This window comes from Protopterus annectens, chromosome 1.part2, assembly GCF_019279795.1.
Source record: "Protopterus annectens isolate FY-2018-M chromosome 1.part2, PAN1.0, whole genome shotgun sequence".
NCBI classification, from domain to species: domain Eukaryota; kingdom Metazoa; phylum Chordata; order Ceratodontiformes; family Protopteridae; genus Protopterus; species Protopterus annectens.
The window spans coordinates 366,384,900-366,400,655 of record NC_056727.1 but is presented as its reverse complement, the minus strand read 5'-3'; the positions used below and the strand labels follow the sequence as shown (position 1 = coordinate 366,400,655).

The 15,756-nt window shown below is 39.9% G+C and overlaps 1 protein-coding gene across 1 annotated transcript in view; it reads left to right on the top strand.

Moving 5' to 3' along the window:
- Window positions 1-15,756, top strand: part of FERMT1 (FERM domain containing kindlin 1) — a 1,173,069-nt gene that overhangs the window by 689,292 nt on the left and 468,021 nt on the right. Inside the window, exon 11 of the mRNA XM_044056523.1 lies at window positions 1,139-1,245. Coding sequence (XP_043912458.1) covers window positions 1,139-1,245 — 107 coding nt within the window. The remainder of the gene's footprint in view (window positions 1-1,138; window positions 1,246-15,756) is intronic.

The following is a 15,756-nucleotide window of genomic DNA, read 5'->3' as shown; positions in this document are numbered from 1 at the left end:
GACAATTCAGTCTCATTGTCATAGTTCAGTGAGGTAACCATTTAAAGTATTGGAACTCGCATTGCCAAGTTCCAAGATGTGGAGATCGAGTGACTGAAAATACTGACTTATATATACTAATTCCAAGATTGGTAGTTCTCGAAATATTCCCTTTTCTCCAAGGTAAGGCAGTCTCAGAGGGGGTATATTTAAGGTTGAGGGTGTGGGTGGCTTCCACCCACATCAGGAGGTGCAGAGGGGCTTGCCTTCTGCAAAAAAATAAGTTTTAAGGAGAAGACCAATGTTAAATACTTACTCTTCTCATATATTTCATTGCTTTTTTTTTGATGTTTCGAGATTCTGGAATCAATGTCTCCAGATTTTAATAAGGGACTGTTTAGTGAAGCAGGATTCAACAGAATGTAAATAATGAGGTTTTAGCCATTGCAGTGTTGTAGAGTGATAACTAAGAAATTGATTTTTTTCAGCTGGGATCCGAATAGCCTAGACACATAAGGCCTTGTTAAGTTTAATTCTGGAGGCTGCCAAAAAGCAAATTACTAGAAAATGGAAATCAAAGTATAAACCAACCATACTTGAAGTAGTGAATATTGTAACAGAGATAAAAGAAAAGGAAATGGGATCTTTAGAATAGTGTAGGGGCAAATAACATGGAGAAAATGGAAAAATACATGCAGAAAAGTGTTTTAGAGGAGTAATGAGGTTCAAGAAAAGGCAGGAACTGAACAGTTTATGTAATGTTTATGTAATTGTATAGAGGAATATATATGATGTATAATGTTTGTAAATGTGAACTTGTTAATATGGTTTGTTTACTTTTATATAAATGTAGGTTTGCCTGTGTCGCAAGTGATAATTTGATAAAGGTGTTTAAAAAATAAAGAAAAACTTGACCAGAAAAGTTAAAAAAATAAGTGTTGGTTAACTTCTATCTTTGGTCCTGTTAGTAAATTCTCTGGAATATGTTGCATTAATATGTTATCTCATTTGTAATGTAGTTTTTAAGGAATAAAATGATGAATGTATTAGTTTTGAAAACTAAAAACTTTGCATGTTTATGGCACATAACTACAAAATTACAGTTTCTAATGCTGTTTTTTTTTTTTTTTTTTTTTTTTTTTAATTTTTCATTTAAAAGGTTGTGATGTCATACCTGATGTGAACGTAGCAGCAAGAAAATTTGGGATTAAGCTGCTTATTCCTGTCGCTGATGGCATAAATGAAGTTTATCTGAGATGTGAAGATGTGAGTAGAAATCATCTGTTCTTCTCTGGCTACACTTGTTCTGACTTTTCACAATGGTACTCAGACTGTGGTTTCTTAAAAACAAAAAGATTGGGCCTGTGACTTAGCACTGTTCTGTGTTGTGAAAGACTTTGGTTTTAGCTGTAGAAAATGTGATTGATGAAGCCAGTGGGAAACAGTTTCTAGCAGTGTTTTAAAAGTGTATTTTATGAGGATAGAGCAAATACCCTACATAGGTATTCCACAGCCCTCTGCATCCCTTGATTATTATAACAAACTCTGAGGTCACTGCATCTCAAGGGAATGCAGATTTTCTCTTGAATTAACTTTCATTATTATCAAAAGTGTGATTCACCCAGTTTTGTTTTATCATGTATTCAGGCCTTGTAAATGTTTTTGATGCTAGAAGTCTAAACCTCAAAATGCACACACTCGAGGCACTCCTTAAAATGGAGAACATTGACATCTGTGCAGTGACACAGACCTGGTTCAAAGCTCCAGAGAGCACCCCTGCATTACCAGGCTATAATTCATACAACACCTTTCGGCCAAAAAACCCGGACCAAAACACTAAAGGTGGAGGCGTGTCCATATTCATTACGGATATCCATACCTCCAGGTTAGTTGCTCAGCATAATGCATCCGAGATTATCCAAGTTCAACTAAGTCTGGGCAAAAATGCAATCCAGATTGTAGCTTGCTACAGACCCTCCACCATGCCCCAGGATTCCCACTCCTCTTTCTTGATACACTGGAAAATATTAAGGTACAGCCCAACACTCTAATAATGGGTGATTTCAAGTACCCTACCATTAACTGGGAAAAGTACTCATGTACCAACTCTTTTGCTCAACCTTTTCTGGAAATCATCAATTCCAACGCCTTGGATCAACTTATATGCACCCCCACCAGGGGCAGCAATATCCTAGACCTGGTAATCCCCAACATGGGTGATTGGTGTTCCACACCAGAGGTCAGCTGCTCGTTTGTCAGATCCGACCACAAGCTAATCACCCTGGACATCCACATGCCGCTCCCACCCCCCATTAGGAAAACAACCTTAAAAAATGTCTCCAAAGCCAACTTCACGCTTCTTAAGACAGAAGTGGCAAACTTTACGACACCCATGCAGATGGACAATAGAGGTACGACTACTGAATCCTACACAAATGCACTTTATAAGCACTTACACGAGTGCATGGATCGTGCTATCCCTAACAGAACCAAGATGCTATCCTCCAAAAAAAGGAAGCCAATATGATGGTCTGCTGCCATAAACAAACTCTACAACAGAAGAAAGAAACTTTTGCAAAAAAGAGTAAAATTCCACGATTGGAGGAACTCCCTGGTCAGCCTCAGTAAGAAGCTGAGATCCCTCATAAAAATCCTCCAAAGCTAGTTATGAAAACAAAATCGCCACTGATTCTAAAGACATCCACAAAGCATTCTATAGCTATGTCAGGAATCTAAATGGCAACACTCAGATCTGCTCTGAGTTACAGCACAATGACACTAAATATACAGAACCAACTGATATTGCCAACATCCTGGCAGATAGGTTCAGTGCTAACTTTACCCCTCTCTCGTCCCCTAAAGGACCCATCTTTATACCGGAAGAATGCAAAATTCCTGTAATCATGGCTGCACAGTTAAAAACCTCACTCTCCAAAGCCAAGAACACAGCATCCATGGGACCTGACAACATCCCAGGCTGCCTTCTACATGAACTACAGAATGAACTGGCACCCCACCTAAGTACCATGTTCAATCATAGCCTCACCTCAGGCTTTGTGCCCATTGAATGGCGCACTGCGACAGTTATCCCACTCCACAAATGGGGGGGCCACAACAGACCCCGGGAACTACCGCCCCATTAGCCTGACGAGCCTGGTCTGCAAGGCCATGGAACGTATCATCTTGGAGCTCATAAACAAAGACATTGGAGATCTCCAAACTCTGGACCCCACACAGTTTGGGTTTGTAAAAGGCAGATCTTGTCTCCTAAACCTGATAGACCAAAGCCATAGATGAGGGTAAGGTGGTTCACACAGCCTATCTAGATCTCACCAAGGCGTTCAACACCATACCCCAATCTGGAATTATAGATAAACTCACTAAACTAGGTATAAATCCCTATGTCACAAGATGGGTTGCCAACTGGCTTACTGACAGAGCCCACACTGTGAAAGTAGCAGACTCCAAATCAGACTTCAGACCAGTGACAAGTGGAGTACCACAGGGTTCAGTCCTGTGTCCTCTCCTGTTTGGTATCTACTTCTTTGAAGTACAGGCTAACACAGAAGGTCTTTGGCTAACTAAATTCGCAGATGACTGCAAACTAGGAGCCATTATCGAAACTCCTAACGATGTGGACATCTACAAAAGGGCCTCACTGAGACAGATGCCTGGTGTCAAAACCATGGTCTCAAGCTCAATGCCAAAAACTGCATTGTCATCCCCTTTGGTAAAAACTTTGTACCCATGAACTACCACATAGGTGGTAGTCTACTTAACACCGAAAGTGTGATAAGAGACCTTGGGACACAGGTGGACAGTAGTCTCTCCTTTGATAATCACATTGCCACAATGGTCAGGAAATCCTTCTATGTGGCATACCTCATCACAAAAGGTTTCTCGTCCAGAAAAAGAGAGGTCATTGTTCCCCTCTACTCATCACTCATTAGACCCATTATAGAGTACAACGCCCCTTTTGGTATGTACCTCACAAGACATCTACAACAACTGGAAAGGCCGCAAAAATACCTCACAAAGAGGATTACTGGCCTCAAACATATGCCTTACTCAGACCGTCTCAAAAAACTCCAGCCTTACTCCATCGCATATCGCCTACTCAGAGGCGATCTCTGCCTAACATACAAAGCTATGTCAAACCCAGAGCTGTTGGACATGCTCCACTTAAAGAAATCCCAATCCCTCTGAGCTACACGCTCTAGGGACCTAAATCTTATCACCACAATAAACAGAACATGCTGGAGGGATAGATTTCTGTCCCAGAGACTTCCCATACTCTGGAACAGACTACCTGTCTATGTCAAACAAAGCTCCTCATTAGCACTCTTGAAGAAAAATCTTGATGATTGGATGGGTAATAGAAAATTCACCCTGGGGATCACTTCTGTGGTTCTGCTTGACAGGGGCACAGGAAAATAATTTTCTTGGGAGGCGAAAGCCAGGGTACCTTTTTGGCTAGGCTTGTATAGGCCCTAGGGCCAATAGCCTAGTACCTATCTATGAACCTGTTACCTCGGGGAGGTCATATAAGCCTTGCAGTTCAGGTGAAAAAATGGGATTTCACCACACTGGCATTTGGTGTTCATACCCTGAAATGCTAAATGCTGCTCATTTGACATTGTTGCATAACCATCATGTACAATATTGTCAGCTGTGAAGACAAATTCAGTCTCGCAGTAAGATAGGAGAGCACCTTGTTGATGCTGTCTGCTTCTGGCATGAGAACTATAAGGTAGGGCATGAGAAAAGGACAAAAGTAAAGATGCTTCAAGTCCCCTTGCTTGCCTTCATTAGCTTTTTAAAGGTGAGGGTATCCAATGAGCACAGACTGGATATGTCATAGTCATTCCCCTGGGTGATGTAGTCCTTCAGAGAGATCTGCCCATTTATAAGCATGTGGCCTACAACAGCTGTCGTGTCTACACTAGAAATACATTGGCAACAGATGCTCCCCTAAGTAATACCCCTTTCCCATCCACTACAGAGAGAGATAAGTACATAGTGCATATTCATTCCTCACCCTCCCCGGCTGGCTTCTGTGCATTTGAGGTGATAATCAAACTTTGGTTGTCTTTGCACAGTCAGGTCTCTTTCCCTGTAAATTATGGGGCCAGCCATTGCAATGTCTTAAATCTCTTCTACATAACTGTATCCACCGACCTCTTTCCCTTTGTATAGCATTGCATGAATGTCACACATCTCTTCTGTATAATCTCACCATATGTGTCACTTCCTGCCATGTCCTTAATTTTAAATACATCCACCACAAAAACATAAAAATTTTGGCCATTTCTGCGGTCATTCTACAGCTGATCTAAAATGTTGCTTATTCTAATCTATTTCCTTTGTTTACTGGAATAGGCCATCTGAGACTACTCAAATACCCCTTTTCCCCTTTTTTCAGTGGAAACATGGGGGGAAAGCTCCAGTGTCTGACAGCAGTCAGAGTGGAACACAGAGACTTATGAGCGGGTGGCTTATGTGTTTATTATGTGTCTGAGTCATGGATGCCAAGAAATTTGCTTGAGGTGAATCTTGACATTCATGTCTCAAACATTTAATTTGCCGTTATGATTGGGGACCCAATCATAATTCTTTGTAGTACAAGGAGCTTTATCTGCTCCATGTACTGCTAGTTACAGTAAAAAAAGAAAAAGTGTTTTGCCAGCTTTCAAAGCCATAATGCACTCAGCCACTTAGCGAGTGCTGTCAGAAAGGGAGTTTAACACTCAGTCCTTTATTGTTACACTCACCTTGCCATGCTTCTAAACTGTCCAGATTTTTGCCTTGTTTGTTTTGTTCTTCATAAAGCTTATAGTTTTCAGACAAATCATACAGGACTGAAGTCATGTAATAGTGACACACTTCAGTTACAGAATTTGTATCCTGCAGAGAAAACACAGGCAAACACATATCCTGTTATTCTAGCTACTTTCTAAGTATGTAAGAGGAATGGACTCATCAGTATGGACAGCAAACAGAACCAGATCTTTTACTCTGCCACTGGCAAATTTTATTGCCTAGAATGGGACCCGACCTTAACAACTTAAGTATTTGGTGCTTAACATCTGTTAAGGTTGGGTCTCGCACCACTGTAGTGCTTAACTGATTTATCTTTTTCCAGATATCAGAGCATAATCACTGAACTCCACGTACTACAATACATTTATAATAGGTTATACAATGATATTGCTGTTAACACAGGTGCATTTTTAGTACTAGAAAAACAGTTGCATTGTTGAACAAAAATATTTCACAATTGGAACATTACAATAGCAAATACAGTCATATTCTTGTTAAATATAGTTGCATGGTTGTAAGTGTAATAATGTTTACAATTTAAAAAGCAGTTGCATCATTAATGATTACACATTTGTGTCGATGGTTCAGAAAGAATACTGATCTTATAGTAGTATAGTTATTGGTGCAAGAGAAAATAAATGTTAGTATATGTATAGCAATGGCATAATATAGCAGTGTTCCTATAAAATCCTTACTATATCTGATTTCTGGAGTTTTGTGTATACCTGGGCATGTGCACCTTCCCACCCCTTCACACTAAGGACTATAACTGCCATAGCTCTCAACCTCTTAACCTCCAGAATCAAGAACAAATCTTAAATGATTAGGGACAGCCAGGGAAGCTTTTTAAAATATTAGTACTATTAACTTGCATTATTGACCAAATAAGAGAAGGTGAATTAATATGCATTTTTTGAAGTAAAAGAAGCCTACACCTCTAATTATTGTCTATTTATTGTGCAATCCACCACATTTTCTGTCAAAGTCACCAGTTTTAGGAGGGATTAGGAAAGACAGAGGCAAGTTTTGAGCCAAATCAGTGACAGTGGAAAGGTACACATGGTCAGAAAAGAGAAAGCCTGTCTTGGTGTCACTAGTCTCCCAATCAGGTGACACAAAAATTTAGTCTTTCTTCATAGCATTTTTGCCTCTCTTTAAGTATTTGATTCAACATCTTTCCTACCTTAAAATATTTGTGAAAATATTTGTAGAAATGATAGGGTCATAGGTGCTTACTAGGTTGTTGATCTGTGATCTATGAGGATCTTAGTAAGCCTAATCTAACATTTCCATGGTAGACTTTTGACCCTTGTGTTTTGTGTATGAATAACTCAGAGGTGGACAGAGCTAGGATATGTCGGAACATTTACTTGTTGACCCTTTCTTATCTTTCTCTGGTGTTTTCCATCCTTCTGGTGTTCCTTCCCTCATGCCTTTGAAAGCACAATTAAATACCAACCACGTACCATCCTTTGAGTTGTGCAGTAAAACTCTTCATGACCTATAGAATTCATTGCTTCCCCCACCATCCCTAGTAAATATATATACATAAGAAAGACATATACCAAAGCCTTTATTTGTCCCAGTGCTATAAGTCTCTACCTGCTTTTATTGTCAATGTTCTTAATACTTTACTGCCTAACCTCTCTCTCACCAGAATTGTCACACCTGTCTGTGTGCCCTCACTTACAGACCAGTAAGTGAAACCAGTCTGTTGCACCTCAGAGTTTTTCTCCTGATCTGTCTGCTATTAGAAAGAGAATTAGCTAGTTCTCTAACAATTCCGTGACAGTATCCCCTCATGCCATTAACATGTATTGTACCAATATAATCCATAACATGTTTTAAGGAGGGTGCAGATCTGACTTGCAAATTCTTTTTTCCTTGTTACTCTGCACTCTTTCTAGGCCTTTCATTCCCCTGTCTTGTATTTATCACCCAGCCAACTGTCTTCTTCAGCAACATTTTCCTCAAACCTTTGTCCCCCTTCCACAGAATTATGGATACCCTGAGCTTTACACTTACTATTTCTGGTTAATTTACTTGAAGTTCTTTCAGAAAGGATAGGGCTTCCTGCTTTAAGCAGAAACTTGTCCCTGTCACCTGTCCGTACTGTCCTCTTTGTACTTGACATGCAGGACTAAGTACATTTCCTATGGCCTCAATAATTTCCAAATTGTCTTGTGTATTAAATACATGTTTTAAGTAGTTCTCATAAAATGGCCCCTTGTTTCACATGAAGTACATCATACTGTTTTAGGGCATAACTGAGAGGGCTATTCCATCTTATCACCATGCAAATAAGTAGATAAATCACACTTATTAATTTAATAAGTAGTAGCTCCACCTGTGTAACATTGCATAGGCTGTCACGTATATATACACACACACACACACACACACACACACACACACACACACACACACACACACACACACACACACACACACACACACACACACACACACACACACACACACACACACATACATACACACATACACACACACACACACACACACACACACACACACACACACACACACACACACACACACACACACACACACACACAAACACACACACACATGCAGATACTGTTGTCAGTGTCTTAGTAATATTTTAAGCATGCATTTGTCATTTCTGTCACAATGAAAAACATCTCCTGCTTCCCACTCCCCAAAATCATTTAGTTTTTGTCACGTTGGCAACAGCTGACAATGTTGTAATTTGTAATAACAATTCCTTGAGTAGAAACCTTGAGGAGGAACATCTTTCCCATCAGACCTTTGAAGCTTCTGATTCTGATGACACCTTCTCCTCCTTGTTAGTGGGAATACATCATGCCTCTCATACAGGATGTCTTTTAGCAACAGGGTGCTAGGTACAGAACTTCTCCAAATGGTGTCCTGTCTTAAACTTAATACTGAAGAAACTGTTTTCATTCCCTATGTGAATTAAGGTGTGCATGTCTTCAATGAGAAACTCCATGGTTTTTCTTAACATGTTGCAGATGAAATGCCTGTCTCAGATTCTTTAGATCCTGTATTCCTTATCTGTGTAGCATTATGTCACAAAGTGCATTTCGAAGAAATCTCTACTGCAAGGTGTAACAACATCTGCTCACCAGCAACATTCACAACCAGAACAGACGTCATAGTATTAGTATTCACAGCAGTAAACCTAATTTCTGGACTTTAATGTGCTTAAACTGTACAACGCAAATCCAGAAGTATTTCTACTGTTATGCAGATTTTATAAGCTGTTACAGTGCCTGATTTTGCTTGCTGATACCGGGAGAAGTACTTCTGTACCATCCAGTTCATGACAGTCGACCTCTGTGAGTCTGATATGGACATTTTATTATCCACCTGCACCAGTTCAATTTCTACTGGATTAACTTTTGTTTTTTGCATCTGCTTTCTCTTTCTTCACTGGCTATGTAGATTTGACAAGACCCTCTAATCTGCTCTCTGGTGAGAAGGGAACTTTTTCTAGTGTTCTTTCCAAATTTCCCCTTAACCATGTAAATATCATCTTGGGGTCTATCCTGAAGCTAGTCTTCATGCCTAGTGCAACTAATTTAATCAGCAAAAGTAAATAAGGAATTAAAGTCTTTAAGATAAAGGTTTCATTTTACTTGATTTCTGGTATGTTTTTGTTCAAACTTTGTTTTTCTGTATGAAACAGGGTGCAGATTCAAATACTCCAGTCTTTATGCATAACCCGTCTCTTTCACTCCTTCCACCCTCTTTATGAGTGCCTGTTGTAACCTTACAGTGTACTTTCATGACTTAGTGCCTATGTTACGAAGTATATTACAGCTGTGGCTTACCAAAGATTTAAAAGCAGTTATCTTCCTTTATTCCTAGATTTTACTGTCCTATAAAACATTGACACACTTTGTAATCAGTGCTGAAACCTCTGAAAATTAGCAATTAAAAGTCTAGAGAGTCAAAACTGATGATTTTTCAAATGTCAAAGCATGTTGAAAATTTTACTTTCAAAAGGAAACTATATTGTAGCAAATGTTAATCATGTGGCAAAGGCCTCTGAGCCTCCTGGCTTCCACCTACATACCCCTTTTCCTGAAACATCACAACCCCATAATTGCTGTATTATGACTGGGAAGATGTCCTTCAAGGATGCATCTGCAGTCTTTACAAATGGGTTGTCCTGTCGTCAGGCAGCCCTTCGGTCGGCCGGATTCCAAAGTCTGGGTCTGGCTTCGGCTGGTGTCGCACTCCACCCGACGTCATTGCGGCAGTTATTCGGGTATAAAGGCATCAGCCGACGCCATTTTCCTCAGTCTTTCTTGCCGTGTGGCGCCCGAAGCAGAAGCTGTTCGCAAGTGCCGGTCGGTCAGATCCAGAGATTACTACTACCGAATACTACTTCAAAGACTTCTATAAAGCTAAGTACCCCGTTGGGGACTCTTTCTTGCCTCAGCCGATGTCAGAGAAAGTTAATAACTGTTTATCTTGTGGGAAACAAATACCTCATAAAGATTTCCACTCCTATTTCATACATTGTTTAGGCCCAGACCACGACGTAGCAGCTTGTCTAGCCTGTGCTTCTTTTAACCGGCGGACGCTTAGACGTCGTTCGGACTTTGCTGAACAGATTTTCGGCTCCGATTTTGCCTACATTATGCCGTCGGATCCTCCGACTACGCAAATAACCAAAAGCAAAGAAAAGGACCGACACTCGCGGTCCGCGGTTTCGGCCGAAACCGCGGTTAAGCAAACCACGAGTGTCTCGGTTTCGGCCGAAACCGAGCAAGCGGTTATTTCTTCAGCAGATAACATGCCTTCTACCGAGGCCTCTTCTAACCTGGTAGAAACGGCTTCTGAAATCCAACCTTCTGTTGCGGTTTCACAGGATTTATCAGACACCATTCCCCTGGATATTTCAACCCCTGCACGTGGAGCTGCTAGGCCTCCACCAGCTATGTCTATTAAGGCCTTTGCCAGGGCTAAAGCAGCCAAAGCATCAAAATCTGTGCCTGCCAAGCCCCCCTTTCACAGGCCCAGCACCAGCTCCCATATGCTTTCTTTGGCTGAGGATCTCATCTCTTTAATTCGTGGAGCCCAGCCTCATCCAGACAGGGCCTCTCTCCCCCCTCCAGAAAAGAGGCCTAGAGCAGAGCCCCCTGAGCCAGTATCCACAGATGATTCCTCTGATGACTCAGAACATACAGACCCTCCTGAGGCTTCTTATTCTCCTTATTTAAAAAGGTTAGTCTTAGATTTATGGATTCATACATATTCCAAGGCCACTGAGTCTCATGATCATCCTTGCTCTTACCTTTCCAGTAGCCTCCCTCAGGCTGCATTTCTTTTTTACAGGAGGACTATACCAATCAATCCTAAAGCAAATTTGTGAATACTCATCCAGTCATCGAGTTTATATTTAAAGGAAGATAGTGAATCACACTGATTAACATGCAGGGGAAGTTTATTCCAGAGGTTTGTTAAATGCTGGGCTATAAACCTGGCCCTTCACTACGTTCATTTATCTGTTGGTGAAGATTTAGGTCCCTGACTCTAGTATACGTGGAGATACTGGATTTGCAGAGAAAAAGGAGGTCAAGGACAATCTGGTCTCTAATGACATGATAAGCAGGACAAAGATCTGACCTCAAATTTGTATAAAACACTGAATAAAGGGATAGAGCTTCCAGCTTCTCTTGGTAGCGCAGGGACTTTAGGCCTGTGATCCTTTTAGTTTAGAACCATTGGGGTCCTTCTAATTGTTTGATATATTTAGTGAGATACATCCCAAAAATGTTTCCCATCAGTACCAGTTATTGTTGCCCTTTTTAAAAACTAGAGTGCTTTAATTCTCCAAAAGTCTAGTTTCAGTTGGTAGATTTTAGTGCGAAAAGATTTAATATGTTTGAATTATTCATTAGTTAAGTAAAGTAGCTCTATCTTCATATCAGTGCTTGGTGGCTAATGAAATCTGTTGTTTTATTCATCAATACTCAGTTGGTTTTGCAGGTTTTGGCTGTGCAGTCTGCACAGCCTCCTGCATTGTTGTGGGGTTTTACTGGAGTGTGTTTATTCTCCCAGATCCTTAAGATGTATCAAAGATGAATTAACATTTCTGCAAATTGCCTATAGATGTACATGTGCTTGTGTGTGTGTGTGTGTGTGTGTGTGTGTGTGTGTGTGTGTGTGTGTGTGTGTGTGTGTGTCTGTGTGTGTGTGCACCCTGTGATGCACTGATACTCAGATCAGGGTTAGAGTGAAGGTTTTTACCTCCTAAGTGCTGGAATAGTCCCTGGTTCCCCTGAAAGCTTTGCTCTGGATTGAACAGCTTAACAGAGAGTGAGTAAATGGATTCTTATAATTATTTCTCCTTAGTATCAGTATTACATTCCTTGTCACCCAATTTTTGCATGTAATAACTGATGAAGCCACATATACTCATTGTTTTACATCACCTTTGTTAGTTTATATTAACTACAGTACCTGAAGATAACTCTTGTTGTTTTGTAGAGCCACCAGGTATGTTGTTCTTTCTGTTTAATTCTTGAGGTTGGGATATAAGATGATTGAAATAAACATACCGAAGACCACGAAAGATAAGAATCTGTATTAAAAGTGAAAAACATATCTATGTAACTTTGACACTAGTACTAGTTTGATCTGAAACGTATCATGCAGACATTTTGTAAACTACAGTTGACCAGATTATTTGTCATCACAGAAAGGAAGTTCCTCCTTGTCCTTATCCTCATCATCAGCAACCCCCTTTTCCCTTTTTCTACATGGGTCAGGGTGTCAAGACAGTTGTCACCATTTTTCTCAGTTCATTGACACTTTCCTATCTTCTTTGATGTTCATGCCTGACTGTCTCAGGTCTTTTTTCAAGCAATCCATCCATCTCTTTGCCAAACATCCTCATTTCCTCTTTCCTTCTTCCTTTCTCTTTCAAATTTTCTTCACCAGATTGTAGTCTGCATTCCTGCACACGAGCCCAAATCACCATAATCTGTTCTATTTTAACTTTTGCAATTGATGTTAATTTAGCTTCTGCTTTTATGTCCTTATTTCTTCATCTGTCCCACAGTGTGCATCTTATGCCCATCTCAGTTCCTTCATTTCTATCATCTCTAGCTTAAAAAAAATCTAGCAAGGCTAGACTTTCCACTATGTGATTCCTTAAACCTCTTGTATTAGAGTTGACATGGGATGTATACAAATTACCCTTTAAGGACATTAGGTGTTTCAGCTAAATGGCAGTTCTGAATGTCCATGACTTTTTTCTTTTAAGTCTGTTTGTGGACAATTTAATTGCTTGCTTGTTAATAATGATGCTAATGTTTGATCAACAATTGACTCTGTCATCCTTTTTGTATCATGCTTCTGACACTCCTTACATTGTATTTTATAACATTGTATTGTATAATATTGGTTTATTTTTTCTTTTGGGGCTCCTCCCCTCCCCCGGGCCACTGCTGAAAAGGGCTATTTTTAGCTCAGTCGGACTTCTCCTGATCAACAAATGTAAAATAAATAAAATAAATAAATTTATGGCCCGAAATTGCCCAAAATAGACTTAAAAGAAAAAAAGTCATGGACGTTCAGAATTGCCATTTAGCTGAAACATCTGATGTCCTTAAAGGGTAATTTGCATATATCCCATGTGCCTCTAATACAAGAGGTTTAAGGAATCACAAAGTGGAAAGTCTAGCCTTGCTAGATTTTTCTTTTTGTTTTTAACCGATTGTTTTTTCTGTGTGACCTTTTTACTCATTGTTTTAGATCATCTCCGGCTTCCTCAATTGTTCTGTCTTCACTGCCTAAGCTTCTGTACCATACAGAAGTATTGGGAGTACCACTGTTTTGTACACCTTACTTTTCACCTTTGAAATTCTTCTTTCATACAGTACTCTGCCAGTTGGCTGCAACACCTCTGATTCTAGCATTGACTTCCTCATTCAGACTTCCCTTTTCCTCAGCTAGCCATTCCTGATACTTGAAGCTGTTAATCTGTTCCACTATTTTCCCTTAAATCTCTATTCTCAGCTTTGCTGCCATGACAGCTGTCATGTTTATACTAAATGTTATCAGATTTGCCTTTGGTTTTGCATTCCATTCTGCGATCAGTTACTATAGTTCTTGTTCAGAGTCTGTTTAGTAATGCCACATCGTGTGCATACAGCAGCTTTGTTAATCTGTCTCCTCCAACCTGTTTGCTAATGTAGTCCCTCATTAGTATGAACATCAGTGAGCTCAGAGCTGACCCCTGATATACACCCACTCCTACTGGGAATGCTTCTGTGAATTTGAACACTATTTGTACTTTTGTCATTGGGTCCTGGTATGTAGCCTGCTCTAATTCTATTGTTTCTGGGACTATTAACTATTTCAGTTTCTGTTTTCTGAAAAACTATTTTGGAGGAATGACCATTTTTAGCAGTTTCACTCTTGATGTAGGGTCATAAAATTATACTGAATTGTGGACCAAATGCATTAAAATAATTAGCTGTATAACTCTTGACAGGTTTTAATATTTTGTAATGAAGACATGTTAACATATTATTTAATTGAGATTGTATGTGTCTTATGTCACCCCTTCATCCAGTATTGTCACGTCACATCTGTCAGCTGTTGTGACACCATGAGCACCACTGCCATCTACATGGGTTCCTACATAAATAGAGAAAGGAAGTCAACTGCCACACCTTACACACGCACACACACACACACACACACACACACACACACACACACACACACACACGCATATAGACAATGTAGATTTGCCAGTTCACCAATATTTGGGGAATAGGGGGAAAATGGAGTACTTGGGGAAAACCCATGGGAACACAGGGAGAGTTGCAAAGTCCATACAGAATGCACACTAGCCAAGAAATGAATGAGTACTTCTTGCTATGAGGCAGCACTGCTAGTCACTGCACCACTGTACCACCTTCTTCATATGTCATACCCAAGACAAAATTAAATCCAAAATAGTGCTTATGCTTTCTGTTGAGAACAGCCATCAAAGCAAGGTTTTACTTACATGAAAGCCATGAATGTGCTTAACAGTAAGTGGAGACATTAAACATTAAAATATAAACATGACCTTCATTTAGCTCCCTGTTGAAATTTTGGCAGTCAAAATGCCGAGTGGCGACAAGCCAAAAAAAAAAAGAAAACTTGGGAGAAGAGCGAATTTTGAAAATAGCTCTTCTTTAAACTTCTTTTTGCATGGGGGGCAAGACCCCCCTTCATCCCCACACCCCCGAACTTATATATACCAACTCCAAGATAGTCATACCATGGAAAAATGGAATTTTCTAATAAATGGTATCTCAGACTTAGTATATGTAAATCCAGTCTTTCGGCGATTCAGTCTCCATGTTTTGGGACTCACTCTAGTGGGTCTCGACATTTCAAATGGTTACCTCTTCATTCACATCTGTTTATGTTCCCATGTTGGATATGCTGATATCACAAAATGTGCCATTGTGGGATGTCTTTGTCTTTTATAAGATATAAGAGTTGTAAGGATCTGTTGTAGGAGAAGTCTGCCAAAGGCAGTTGCAGTCCTTCTCTTTGAAATTAGGAGAAACATTATTTAAAACTTAGAACTACCCATGGCATGTGACACAGTGAGGGATCAGTTTTTGTTTTGTCATTAAAGCCTTGACTGTGACAACTTGTTGTTTGACCATTTACAGCAAGATCCATAATGTTTATGTATGCAGAAAGAGAACCGATTATTTCAGTTGCTATAAAAAGGTAGCTAAGGTAACAAATATATCCACCTAGATATTTTCAGCATTCAGAAAGTAACACACACAGCTTGTGAAAACTTTCTTGTACTTAGACAACACATAGCCTGTGAAAATCTTTCTTGTATTCAGACAAAAAGTGCTATTCAACATGATAGGAGTAAGAGAGATGAGGGAACACTTTTAACTGGCACACCAGGCAGAC